The sequence below is a fragment of the Hoplias malabaricus genome, chromosome 16 (assembly GCF_029633855.1).
Source record: "Hoplias malabaricus isolate fHopMal1 chromosome 16, fHopMal1.hap1, whole genome shotgun sequence".
Lineage (NCBI taxonomy): Eukaryota > Metazoa > Chordata > Actinopteri > Characiformes > Erythrinidae > Hoplias > Hoplias malabaricus.
The window spans coordinates 16,347,390-16,362,220 of NC_089815.1; the positions used below are offsets into that span (position 1 = coordinate 16,347,390).

The 14,831-nt window shown below is 38.4% G+C and overlaps 1 protein-coding gene across 8 annotated transcripts in view; it reads right to left on the reverse strand.

Moving 5' to 3' along the window:
* Nucleotides 1-14,831, reverse strand: part of patj (PATJ crumbs cell polarity complex component) — a 177,515-nt gene that overhangs the window by 124,698 nt on the left and 37,986 nt on the right. For 5 of the 8 annotated variants that reach the window (XM_066647660.1, XM_066647659.1, XM_066647663.1 and 2 more), the window contains exons 19-20: nucleotides 7,432-7,641; nucleotides 3,519-3,599 (exon numbers count right to left, since the gene is read on the reverse strand). The exons of 1 other annotated variant lie outside the window; for it this stretch is intronic. In XM_066647660.1, coding sequence (XP_066503757.1) covers nucleotides 3,519-3,599; nucleotides 7,432-7,641 — 291 coding nt within the window. The remainder of the gene's footprint in view (nucleotides 1-3,518; nucleotides 3,600-7,431; nucleotides 7,642-14,831) is intronic. 2 more of the 8 variants (XM_066647664.1, XM_066647662.1) reach the window with 2 other exon arrangements.

A 14,831-nucleotide genomic window follows, 5' to 3' on the forward strand; every position in this document is an offset into this window, starting at 1 on the left:
TGATGTGTAGAAGGGGGCAGTCTTTATGGTTCACGCCGGACCAATACCAGAGCCAGTACAAAATGATACACGGTAGTGGATATATGTGGATGTAAAGTGAGCCAATCAGAATACAAGGCCAGCTTAACGCACTGAAAGTATAAGACTCCCAGCCTACTTGTGGGTGGAGCATCACAGATTTTTCAGAGCTTGATTAGTTAGTCCTCAAAGTCCTGACACTATAAATTCCGCCCTGAATGAAACACCACATGCTTTCAGACAGCTCACGCCCAGCAGACAGCAGGCTTCTTGCAAACTTTTCTAGCAGTGAAACCCTAAACCTAGCTCAGCTTTCACTGAATTACAGACTTTCAGGCATGACTTTGACATGACATTTCACACCTGTGTGTCGGTGTTCACCCCACATTACAGGAATCGGAGTCATAAATATTAATCAAGATTTATAGTTGTGATTCACAAACCAGGATTGCCCCGACCACTCTGGGAGAAAATTGGAGTATGAAGCACTCATACTACAGGATAATCAGGGAAGATCATCGTTTACAATCGTCATGAAATCAGGAGACCTTTTGCGAGTGATGAAAGGATCAGATCGACCTGATTATCCTGTAGTGTGGGTCGGGCATTAGATTTCACAGCAGAGCCACCAGGTTCTGTCAGGAGGTTTTGGCTACAATTGCAGAAAACCATCATGAGAAGCTTCTCTAATGCCTGGCCCACACTACAGAGTAATTGGGCTTATTTTGAAGCAGATTTGCTCCTGCCAAAATTTGCAAAAGGTCTCTGGAATTCAGGATGATTGTAAAGATTATCCTGTACTGTTGGGAGTCTATAATCCAGTCTTTACACGTTCGATCTTCTTCCATTTCAGTCGGGGCCACTCTGATTGTGAACAGTAAATATGAAACATGATCAGTATTTATGAATCCTGTAGTTTGGGGTGGACGCTGACTCTCAGAGTTGAAATGCAACATTAACGTCATGCCTAAAATACAGTAAACCAATAAGGTGGGTGGACGGTGTATTGTGGAGACTATGAGGACTTACGTCATTGTGTGCGGGGTGTCTTGTGTTTTCAACATCAGATAGGACATTTAAAAACCTGTGGGCCATGTATAAGTGTTTCAATTCAGAAATTAAGAAAAAAGCAAGCAAAGCCTCTATATATTATCAAAGTGTACATAAACCTATGATTTGGCCCAAAAGCTGAAAGAAAGAAACAACATGGAAATGTCCTTCCATATGTTGTTGATGCACTACAGCCAAACTCTGTCTTCCATATGTTTCTAAATACTTTATTTTCTTCAGTGTTTCATTAAAGAATCCCTGTGTAATAAAACAAGGTATTTCATGTCACTCCAATCTGCATCTCTCCTTCCTTATGTATTCCTCTCCCTGTTCTCAATGTCTGGATCAGGCACAGTTGATCAATAAAGTCAGAAAGAGCCAGAGAGAAAGCAAGAGTGTGCGCGCTCGAGAGAGAGAGAAGACTGTCTACTGTATATAAAGCTGTCCGCTAGTCTCTGCAACAGGGTTCCGGCCTGTCCTCTTCTGACCAACACACACACACACACACTTAAAGATCATAAGAGCTGAAAGTGCACTTTTCCTCACACCGCTCCTATCCGCACACTCAGCAACTTTCACACCCCTCCCCTCATAGAGCCCAGAACCAATTTGCCATGAAAAATGTGCAGGGTCTAAAATCTTAATGGTGCAATTAGTCTCGTTTTGGGTAGATTTACGGCAGCACTTGACTCAGCCGCCTCAATTACATCTTTGCTAAAATTCAAGGATAATACGGCCGTGCATCTCAAAAGCTAAGAGGGAGTGGGCGGGGAATCACCTCTAAAAGTTACCCGTCCTAAGGACTCATTGCTTACTCCACATCTCTTTCTCTCCCTCCATCTACTCCTCCCTATCTTTCTCAAGCACACCTATTTCTTTTTCTTTGCATCTCTCTCTTTTTCTCTCCTTTATCTACAGCCAATCAGAACACTCAGTACTAGGTATCTGACAAGTAAAAACGGGCGACAGGAATGCAGGCGATTGTGTTTAAAAGTAATAAAAATGTATCAATTTTCTTTAGAAAGAACAAACTCCTATACAAAATATTAAATAAGATATATGTCACTATTACACAAATATTTTTTACACACACAGTGTTGGGAGGGTTACTTTTAAAATGTATTCCATCACATAATACAAAAAATACATGCCCTAAAATGTAATTTGTAACATACTCCATTACATTACTCAATATGACGAACTTATTCTGAATATTTTGAAATACTTGAATATTTTCTTATATTTGCAGCAATTACACTCTGTTTACTTAAGAAAAAAAAAATCTGATGTGTGTTCTACTGCTGTAGAGGCTACCTGAATGTATTAGAGATATAAATAACATTAGCTGTAAAAGATTAAAAACTGTGTATGTGAACACAAAAGATTCACTGAATTGCCTGGTAAAAAAGAAAGAAAGAAAGAAAGAAAAAATCCCCACAATATTCCCTTGACTATGACCATAATAGTTAGGAGAGAAATATTTTAGATAAAAATAAAATATTCTGTTTTTGTATCGAAGTTAATGTTACTACACATATTTAAAGCATCATTTATGGTGGAGTCGAGGGCTGAAATATAAACTTCTACAAAATATTACGTGCAACAGAGCAGGGAGTTCCTAACTCTGGCTAGTACACATTTTTTTTATGAGGCGTTTTGTCTGACATAAAAAATTGTACCAAATGACTAAACCATCACCCAGTGTCTAACAAGCACACTAAACGGTGTGTGTTTATAAGAGATTAGTCTACTTTTCAACTTTAGCAAGGGAGGAGGGGAATGGAATTCATTCATTGTCTGTAACCGCTTATGCAGTCCAGGGTTACGGCTTGCTTGCTTGCTTGCTTTCTTGCTTGCACTCCTTTGGAAGAGAAGTCTCTGGACGCAGAAAGCCCAGTTAGTAGCTGCTTAAACATGAAATACTGCCTGAATTTCCAAAATAAACACAATTCTCTCCAGGCCTTGTCATGCCAGCTCTGCGACCTCATGTGAGCAGGCAATAGCAACGGTTTGCTAACAGAATAGCAAACGTTTTTTTTATAGCATATTGATAATTTGTTACATTTTTAGATCATTCATTTTTTCCTCCTGTTGCCGTCAAGAGGGGTTTCTACTGTAATTGAAACTGTAATTCTCTTTTCTGCCAGCGAGTGTCACAAATTTTCACTTGTTCTAATCCTCTGTTATGCAGACACGTGTTTAATATTAAACACACAACAGAACAGCATCTCCACCCAGCAGAGCAGGTAACAACTGTGACAGAAATCCACTGCAGCACCAGAGAACTTTAATCCTTGTGTTAAACAAATAATCCATTAATTTCATCAATGTGAACGGAAAACAGTTACATATACTCCCCAACACTGTATGTGCTTATATATAAACACACACACACACACACACACACATATATAAAACACACATACATACACACAAACTTCAACAAATACCTTAGGCACAGGTAGCTGAGAAAGACTGGAGGACTGCTCCTGTAGATTTACTGAAGTTTCCACATTGCTTCTATCCTCTGACTACAGTTAAACATAAACAAACACAAATCTTAGAGGAACTGGAAAATAGGATCCCAGAAAATTAAGTCAAATAAGAAATGTATTGAAGCAATATTCTATAACCTAAACTAGATACGTGTCATCTATAACAGTCATTTACTGCAGAAAATACACAGGTTTATACAATCACTGACTTCCCTTTGCTTAGTAAAACAACAACAAAGTTGTTGGCTCAAAACATGATTGCAACAGTGAATGAGCTTTAAAATAAAACTCCCTTTTGTCTTCATTACATAGACAAAACAGGAAAAATAATTATGATTTTTCACTCACCAAGCTAATGGTATTTTGGAAATATAAACAAATTTAGATCGCAGTCACACAGCTCCAGGGATCTGGAGGTTGTGAGTTAAAGTCGTGCTCTGGGTGTCTGTCTGTGAGGAGTGTGGTATTAAAAAATATATTTATTAACCAATTCTGCCACCATAATGAGTTATGGCTCACCATTTTGTGCTCAATATTGTGAAAGAATTTTCAAACAGAATGAAAATAAACTCTTTCATCATCTATCATACATATTATTGTGAACAGATTCAGAGATTCCAGGGAGATCAGGGAGAGGTCTGGGAAGCACAACACTGGAAATATTGTTGAATTTGTGTGCTATTCAAGCATAGCTGGAAAAAGCAACATCTGTTATGTTTAGACACAAATTCTTGTACTGACGAAGTACCATCATGTTGGTTAATGAAAACCCTGGAAATAATCTGTTACACCTTTGTTAGTTAAATAAATGTACAAGAGAATAAACAAATCACAGGTACAAAACTTTTTCTGTCCATAAATGTTCTGTTCTTTTCCAAAAACTAAGATACACATAAAAATGTCTTTGTTAAATTCATTTTGAAAAGCATTATTGCTTTAAGAGCTTTAAAGTGTCACAAAACTGGCGTAACTCTTAACCCTAACTACATTAGAACATAAGGGACAGCATCATAGACCCAGAGAAAGCCTAAATGCTAACAGACTAATGCTAATTTCCAATAATAATAGACAAAAGGTGCTCATATTTGGGTGAAGACTATGTCAAGGTTTAATCTGTGTATGGGAAAGTGGTCACAACAGCTGTATAAACATTAATGGCCAAGAGTTTTCAAGGGAAGTACAAATGATTGTTAGCAAGAATGACTGGTGTTAGCAAGTATTTTTTTTTTTATCTTTCTTGCCATTTAGCTTGGTTTCAAACAGAAATAACAAACCCTGGTTAGGTGTTTCAAAAAGATGGTCACCAAGAAAGGTGTAAGAGAAGGAAGTGCTTTCATTTTAAAACAAATTTCTGAATTTTGGTTAGGTGAGATAAAAAGAAAAAAAATATCAAGGTGTATTTGGTATTAAAAGAATGGTTATGCAAAAAAGAATCCCACTGTTTAAGTACAGCAGTAGATGTATCATGTTTAGGGGGAAAGGAACATAAGGATACGGGGCAATTTCAATGACGTATCAATAATACTATTTTTAAAGAAAACTTTGTTATGTTAGAAAATGGAGGTTCTCAATTAATAATTGCACAAGTGTCTGTAAATACCTTTTTTAGTTAATCTGTTATATTAAACCTTTTTGATATAAATTTTATAATTCCCCCCATTTTCAGTGTGAAATTCAGCTAATGCACTACAGAGACACATCCTTTCCAAGGGTATTAGTTTTGAAAGCAAATTGATTTACCCTATTGTCACCTCAGAATACCACAAGGTGGCATACACAAAAGGCATGCCTACAATACAGCCACTCTAGCCACTAATTTAATAATCTCCTTCATATTTTTTGATAGATTAAGGGCATATTCTTGGCATTAGCTCTGATAACAATATTAATATCACTGCAATAAATCTTCTGCCATAACCAACTGTAAAGGGTCCTGGAACAAGAAACATTTCCTGCATCTCAGCATTCTTTGTTTAGATACTCTAATGACTCACATGGACTAAATTTGTTTTTGTTTTGGTAAATATTCTAAAGAAATATAGGTGGAGCACTTGACTGTCTATACATAGATAAACAATATTCATCTTTGACTTAGACTAAAAGTAATAAGCATGATGTTTGTATGTTTTGGCAAGAATTTTATTCTTATTTCCATTTATTGGCTGATTTGTTTGCTTTTTATTGCTCCTCTTTTTGAAGTGAGTGAATTCATTTAAACAACTTAGAGTACAAAGAGTCCACCGTCCTCTGATGGGGTCAAGGGATGGCTGGGGCGTTAAAGAAACAAAGAAAAAAATCAGTTGATTATTTGACTGCATATAAATAGAAATAAAACAAACAATCATTGTTTTTTTAAAGCCCAAAAACCTAGCTGACAATCAAAAGAGAAACAAAAGTAAACATGTTAAAGAGGGGAAGCATTTTTTAGGATCATTGCAAGTTTTATCAACGCCAACTATATTTAAACAAATTTTGTATAATTAAAATGGCCAAATTTTTACACAAGCTTTACCTCCTATTCCCAAGAGCACACCTTTAATATTGTTAATATTGTTAAGACAAAAGCTTTAATGATTTTGGCACATGCCAGTTAAAAGCTGTTTATTCATGTCATGATTAAACGTTTGTAATATAATGTGCATAAATATGTGTATAATATTTAACCCTTTAATTTAGAACTATGTATGTTTCAGAAGACCTTTGACTTATTTTATGCTACACAATTGTGGCTTCCATTTCCTATTACACACTAGGTTTCATATTTCAAGTTTGTGAAGATTCAATCAGTGGCAACATTCAATTGTGTAATACACAATAATACAATGTGTGCACTATGTACTAACCTAACAATTTTGAATTCAGAGGGCTGGTACAAAAATATTAACATACTACACTGTTTATCTATTTATACTACATCACATGCCATACAAGCTGCAGCTGCAACAATGTCCTCCATTTTTTTTTTCTCCGTTTGAAAGTGAACAGTTAGAAGTTCATAGTGAACAGTTTAGTTCATAAAATAATGGTTTCTGCACGAAACAGTGCATTCCATATCTGACATTTATATTTAATATAAGCTTCACTTTTTATTTATTTATTTAGTGATCTCTGTGTGTAGTGGTATTAGTTTTAAAATCTGTGAAGTGTACAATATATGGAGTGGGGCACTATTTGGGAGAGAGCCAACATTTTCCAGACGTGAAAAGCTCCTCCCTTTCCGTTTCCTGTTGGATTGTGGAACAATATTGTGGATTGTTACCATACCCAAAAACTGACTGGTCCTAGAGTGTGAGATTAAGTGCATCGGCCAAAAGCTGTTACATCTGCAGTGTTTGTGGAGGTGAAAAGTAATCTGCCTCATGAGGATGGAGGACCGTTACAATGCTGTCTACTTAAACAGCTGTCTACGCACTCAGTGCCTACCTAGGCAGCTCACTAGGTTTTGGGATGGATCAACTGTGGTCCATTCTTCACTTTACTTAATTTTACGTCAGCCCAACGTAAACGGAGAATTGTTGAGCTCCCCGTCTCCCCTCCCTAGTATGTATTGCCTATTGTCTTGCGCTGTTGCACATATTTGCACTTTATGCAGTCTGTGTGAGCTGTTTTATGTAGCACCTTGGTCCTGGAGGGACGCTGTTCTCCTTGACTTGTTTCGACCCGGGCAAAACAACTGCCTTCTATGAAAACTATGTTTACCTGCTTGGGTAGGCACACTACAGTACATCCGTTACAGATCCGTTACTTAAGCAAGAACCCTAACGCTAAATTAGTCTAAATCTGTAAGACAATTTAAACTGATAAGTGCCTCTGCCAAAGGCCTCAAATATAACAATGTAAAATATGCCTTTTCAAGCTTTGTTCTTACCCCCAGTGGTTTCTTAATGCCTAGGTAGACCTTGCCAGCAGGAGCAGACTTGAGCACCTCCACAGCCTGCGTCAGAGTGCAGCTGTCCACATGTGTGTCGTTTACAAACACCAGCTGGTCTCCAGGCAACAGCCCCCCATGCCTCTCAGCCACCCCTCCAGGCACCAGTGAGCGGATAACTATCACAGAACGTGTAGTGTCCAAAGGGTCCTGCAGAGGGCAACATAGACCACACCAAACTTGTTTATATACGTATACAAGACAGAACCACACACACTCAAAATCCAATGTCACAACTCTTAAGTGCAATACAGCCAAGTAGTCATGGTGAAAACATTCCAGTCTTAAGTGTACCTCATAAACTGCTAGTTTTGGAACCACGTGATCATTATTGTAGGACTTAGATATTACAATAGAGGATTATAATATCCGATTCCCATAACCTCAAGAACTTTTCTTTTACTTTTTTAATGCAGTCAGGAAAATAGTCCAAAACGACCTAAAATAAAGGTGCTTTACATTAAGACCTTAAAGTTATGAACACCTATACCGCTGCCCAATTTGGTGATACCTTTGATTTCTTTTGGAAACTACAATATACCAATAACGTTCAATTCCCAAGTAGACACAACACAGGAGTTTAGAGCTGACAAAAGAAAGACAAAAAAGGGCTTGCTTTGCTAGTATTAATCAGCTATAACATTGTAAGAAAAAGGAGGTGCACCAGAGATGAATGAACACAAAGCAAACTGTCTGTCTCACTGGACCATGTGTCACGGTATCAATCATTTTTCCAGCAAGCTATGCCATAAAACCGCAATTCAGCTTCGATTTGATGTCTCTGACAATATATTTGATGACCCATATGGGCAGCTTTTATGTGACGAGCGACAATATAAAAGTGATTAACAAGTGGTTATTTAAGTACAAAAGCTAAAGCAGGCACAGTATCATTAGCGCACACACCCATCTGACTATGATGGAGGGAAATATTTACGATCGTCTTCATCCATTTTGAGAGGAACAGAGACAGTGGAAGAGACAATATTCAGTCTGTTGAGTTAACGCTGCACCAAACTCATATGCTCATAACCATACCATACCATACCCAAATGAGCATAAAGCATTAGACTACACCACTAGAGCTATAAAGACTATTTGTTTTGGGGGGTTTTATATTTGTTTGATTGTTTTAAGATGTTGTTATGCAGCAAATCTGCAAAGATTAGTTGACAATTTGTATGATGTTTGAAATTCTCCTATTCATCTCTCTCACATCAAGAAGCAGATTTGATCGTTTCTGAATCTTTGAAATGTAAAACTCACTTTTTTCTAGTTTTTTTATTGTATTGTCTTTTGAAACAAAAATGAGTAACCGCCTGACCATCACAAAAGATCACACAAATTAATAACAGAACCTACAATTATGATCCTAAAAGCATAATATATATAACACTGTGGATGTTTATGAGGATATTATGGTAATGTCTTGATGCTGGAAGCTGTATGTCTGTCAGATGTAAGGAATCACTATTGCTCTCAATCTTTCTTTTCTTCACAGGAGAGCAGAAAAGGCCTTGAGCCATGTCCAGAGCTCTGGACAGACCAAATCATGCTCAGATTGGGTAAGACAGGTGGTTTTACCCTGCAGGACAGCAGCAAAGCCAGGCTGACCATCCAGAGCTATTACAGGCTTCTGATTACACAATGCAGTGCTGCAGAGTAAGCAAAGGAAAGCAATCTCAGAGAAAGGGGTGAACTGAGGCCTGCTTGAGAGAGATGGGGAAGAGAGAAAGCGAGAGAGAGAGAGAGAGAGAGAGAGAGAGAGACAGAGAGAGAAATACACAGAGTGAGGGAGATTAGAGGAGATACAAAAAGCAAAAAGAAAGAACGAAAGAGAATGAGTGAGAGGTTGAGGGAAGCGAGGGAGTTGCAGAAAGAAGTAGGAAAAAAGAGTGAAGTGAAAGTTGGAGAGGGGATTTGAAGTTCCACTCCAGCTGGCCCTTTTGGAGGACACTGGCTTCATTGTCTGGCCGGCGAGCCACAGCCAAACACTCTCCTCTTTCCAACCCTTCTCTCATCCCACACGCTAGTGATGTCAGCAGTGCAGCTGGAGAAAGCAAAGCAAGGGGAGCGGAGCAAAGCTGGCCAGAGGGGCTTCGCTGAGACTGAACGGGGGGCTATAGCTACTTACACAGAACAAACACCACGCACACTACTACACCGCGAACACACACACAGGACTGTTTACATTATCATACAAATGACAGAGAGAGAGTAAGAGAGTTGACAGGGAAAAAGGGAAAGAAAATAAATGAAGAAAAAAGATAAACAGTCAAGCTGAAGAAAAAGAAAGAAAGAAAAAGAAAAATGAAGAGATAAAACAGTAGTGTTAAAAAAGAAAAAAAGAAAGTGAAAGAAGGGTGTATGAGGGGAGAGAGAGAGAGAGAGAGAGACAGAACATGTTGTGTTTCTTAGTTATGTTGCTGGCTGAGTGCAGCTTTGATTTAAGAGACTATGTAATCCAGTACTCGTCAGGGGGTGCAGCTGCAGGATCATTTAGGACAGTGAACAAGAGTCCCAGCAAAGAAACTACTGTACATAAACTTTTACACTATCCCTCAACAACATACTGATTTTATTTAAACCCAAATTTAATTTTGTATTGAACAACCAAGCCTTGTTTTAATCATTATTTTAAAATCTGTCAAAAATGTTTATTTATTTTTTTTACAAAAGCCAGAAATAGCCAATGAAACGTAAGTTAACCCAGAAAGTATTTCTCAAACAATACCCTGCCCATAGTGTTATATATTCCTTTGGCCTATATACAAACAGAGAACCAGTCTGGGACAAGCTAGACCTGTCAGAAGGGGCTATGTGGACGACTGGACTGGCTCAGTGGACTGTTGTTTATTTATTTCATTTTGGGAATGACAAGAGAGCAGGTTTAGTTAAGGCTGGTGTGCCATTGCCATCTGCTTTAGCAGATAAAACCATCCTTGCTAAGCTGCGATCTCTCCCCAGGCCAGCCGCTGCATGTCAAGGGGTTAAAAAAAAAGCCTCCATCTTCACTGTGGATTCAGGTGGACAGTAAATCTACGGTCTGTGCTGGAATCACTTGCTGCACAACGCTTCGCCTCCTCCTTAAATCTTGCTGAACCAAATTCCAGGAACATTTTCTCCCACTTTTTCAAAACTAACACTGTCCTGCTACTACTACCACCTTCTCTTTGTGCTCATATATTGAGGAAAACAGAGGACCTGATGGGCAGTTCTATACGTGCATGACAAAGTGCAGTCTTATGCACCTAAGATAATGATATATATTTAAACTAATGCCTTCTCAGTAAGCGTAGTGCATGTATAAAGTTATATATAATCACAGTAAATAGAAAAAAAATATATAAAACAAATAAGAAACAGGAGATTTCTTCTTTTTCTATGAAGTAGTAGGTGTGAGTGAGTTTGAAGAACAGTGTTTCGTTCAGATCCTCCTTGATCGCATGAATTTGTTAAATCAACAGCACACATTATTTAAAATCATTATTTATAACCGATAAAACTATATATACATATACATAAATATATATACAAACCAGTCCTTCACAGGGCAACACCCACTTCAACCTAGGACACTGAGTATATGTGTGTGTGTGTGTGTGTGTGTGTGTGTGTGTGTGTGTGTGTGTGTCTTATACAAATTTACTGAATATCCATTCAGCTTCTTACTCAAACACACCATTCCACCTTAAAATATACAGAGCTTCTGAATTAAAACTAACAGGGGTGGGGTGAACATAGTGCTCTTCACATTAAAAAATGTGATTTTATATATATATTTTTTTCCCCTATTGCTCCCCTATCACATAATACTACTAGTCTGAGTTCAAAATCAGCACATGCTGCCATTAAGACTTGTTGCCTCCAGACGCCACCTACACCATGCGCAAGGCCAGCAGCATTGTGTAAGACCCCTCTCACCCCCTCATAATTTCTTCAACCTCCTGCTGTCTGTGCAGAGGTACTGGAGCATCCTTTCCACCGACATTGGACTCTAAAACAGCTTCTTCCCTGAAGCGGGCAGACTAGTGAACTCACAGGACGCACTGACTTCCCCCAACATCTACCTGGATTAAAATTATATCCTTTTAACCACCATCTTTAAATGGATGATACACCCCTTAACCCTCGCTATACACATGCTATTTACACTCTTAAATGACTTCAATGCTGCTATGAGTCACCAAGTACAGAGTCAGAATTCTTTTTACCTCAATCTATCTGTAAAATTACAGCTGCCAACTGTGTGCACTAGTTCTTTCATTCACATGCAGCTGTTTAACATCCATACAAACATGTGATGACCATCTGTATATTGCCTTCTGTCTAGTCTACTCAGCATCATGCATATTGCTTCTCATGTGTATTTAATGCCACATGTTTTTCATGATATGATGCGATTATTGTATATCCTGCACTGGTTATGCACTGCGGTATAGCTGCACTTGCATGCAATTCCCTTTCCATGTGGTAAAATGGACAAAAATAAAATCTTTATACATTCGCTATATGCAAGATTACATGGATTAGATCATTTTCAATCAAATGCCCAGCCCTGCTATGAAAAATACATATTTAGAGTTTAGACTTTTAGAAAAAATAAGGCTTCACATACAAAATGTAACCCATGGTTTAGGCTTTAGTGAAATTAGAACATCAAACCTCAAACCTTTCAGACACTACTTACTAGAAAAACAGCTAGCAATGAATTTATTACTACCTCAGCCTTTAGCAACTCAGAGCCACAGAGTCTGAATCTCTGTAGAAGAAAACACTTCCAAGCAAACCATGAGAACGCAATGGTTCAGTTACAATGAAAAAGTTCCTTTATACATCAGTCAGCGTCACGTTTTGGACGTATGCTGCATTCAATCACATGCTTTCCCATCAGGACAATAAAATTTGCCTTGGTCCGTTTCTGCTGCTGTGATGCCACATGATAAATAAACAAAGAGTAAATAAATAATAAATCACAAGCTATGATTTATGCCCCTCTCTTAACATTTGCACTAAACAGCGTATTGATGTGCAGGTAAGGCTATTTGAACTGCCAAAAAAGAGAAAAATTCAAAATGCATGCTCTTGTGTTTCAGCTCTCTTTTTCTTGGCAGCCAGGAACTGTTATGAATTATTTGTGCCACGTACACGGCAGCGGAAATATATTTGTATCCTGAGCTCAGATAGTGAGCCTGTATATTTACAGAAGAATACTCTAGAGAACATGTTCTCTCTTCATAGATTTTCACAGAAATTAACTTGTTCAGGTAGAGGTTCTTGCAGCTGTAAGTGCCCATTTGTTCCATTTAGATTTAAACTCCGTTAACACCTGAGCATTTCATGTTGTCATTTTGTGTATGTACCCATGAAAAAAAAATAAAAAAACTTAACAAGAACCCATACCAAGCAGGGAAAATGTGCTGGCTTTGTATTAGTTACTTTCCTGGAACCTCTTGAAAATTATGCTCCGTCCCAATCAACAACCTACTCCCCAAGTAGTGCACTTTAAAGATTTATTAAAGGAATTCTACTACACCACTGCAGTGTGTACTACACAGTATAGAGGAAGATGTTTTATATTCAGCCCTAGTGTTGTGGCCGTTTAATTGCAGAGTGACGTAGACACCAACGCAGAAGTATAAACGCTCACAACGGTGTAGGGCTCCTCCATAGCCTTCGCCATAGACTCTGTGTCAAGTCTATGCCGAAGTATAAATCGGCCTTCAGTCTCCAGCTAGCAGCCTATAAGCCTGCTGCTGCTAACTTTGACTCCAGCTAGAGGCCAGTTTTAAACCTGCTTTCCGCTGCTGTTAACTGCCTGGATACCTATTCTCACCACTGCTACCTGTGTTGTTTTATACTTTATACTATGTACTGCTGTTTGTCTTTTGGTGATTTCACAACAGTATATTAAAAGTGATTTACACTCTGCAACCGTAGGGGGAGCCCAGGAGCAAAAATGCTATACCTATATAGTGTTGCTTTAATCAGTCTGACCCTCCCAAAGACAGTATGTCACAATGTATGTAATCCATGAAAGCCAGCAGCTGTTCATCACCAAAATGTCAGTTATGGTGAACCAGCTTATTTTATAAATTCAATTTTAAAATAATAGGAATTTTTCCTTCCCTTGATCATTGGTGTTGAACTTACAGCTCCCACAAACAAAATATCATAAGGCCTGGTTACAATCATCTTTACAGTCCCCCTGTGGACCAACAAGAACCACCCACCATGGGAGAGCTCCTCAATCATTCTCCTTTTCAGAGCTGCATTACAGCATGACTTCACGCCTGACCTCATGGTAAGAGGAAAAAACACGGTGTAATAAAGTTTAAACACTCGTGCAAATCTGATCCTACTTGCGGCAAATCCATCTTGACCTGACCCTTCAGGATCAGGTGTTTAGCTCAAGGGGTCTTCATTAATCTCCATTAGCAGCATAGCACAAGCACACATCACCAAGGGAGTCCTACACATTCATACACATGCTGCTGAAAAGCATGGCATCATGCTTTTCACCTCAAGATTGAAGTCTACAAAAAAAAAAAAAAGGACACAAATGATTTCTCTGTTGTCATTTTCTGGCACTCCCGCAGACAAGGGTGTCATTTAGGGGAGGAAAAACACCAAGTGTCTAGTCATCAGGGCTTCCATCAATCCAGCTACGGTTACAGAACTGGCTTCCATAACCCCAGACTTAGTGGTAACTCTAGCTGATGGGGGCAAACAGGTGAAAGGAGCAAAAGACAGAATGCTTGAGAGCGTAAAGGTGGGCAACAAAGCAAAAATAAATCCTGACACTTTAAGATATTTTTACCATACACAGTCGGCATGTTCTGATCATTTGGAAGTAAGCACATTGCTGATATAACAATTTTATATTTCTTTATTTTCTATGTTTCTGGTCTTAATAAAAGGTGTACGAATAAGACAAATATAAAACTAAAAATCAATATTGTAATGAGTCCCAGATTGTTATCTCCATTTTATACATTTATTTTGACATAAAAAGAAAACTCAAAATGTGTCTCCCACAAAAAAAGCCTGTTTTTTCCTTCACCTGTAAAGTAATTGTTGTGGAAATACAAGGTTTGTTCTCAAGTAGCAGTGATGCTGGGCAGCACTAAGTGACATAATCTATTATGAGGACGATATGCTCGTCATATTGCCCACCCCTGCTGCAGAAATCAGAAAGCACTGTAAAGCTGCAGGCATGTCTGTAGGTCCGGCTCTTGCCCACTCAGCCTTATCAGCTCAAGCTTTTTGCTGGAGACACTAAAGCAAAATCAATTTCCCCCTCACAGCAGACCACAGAGCTCCATGCCTGCCTGCTGGCC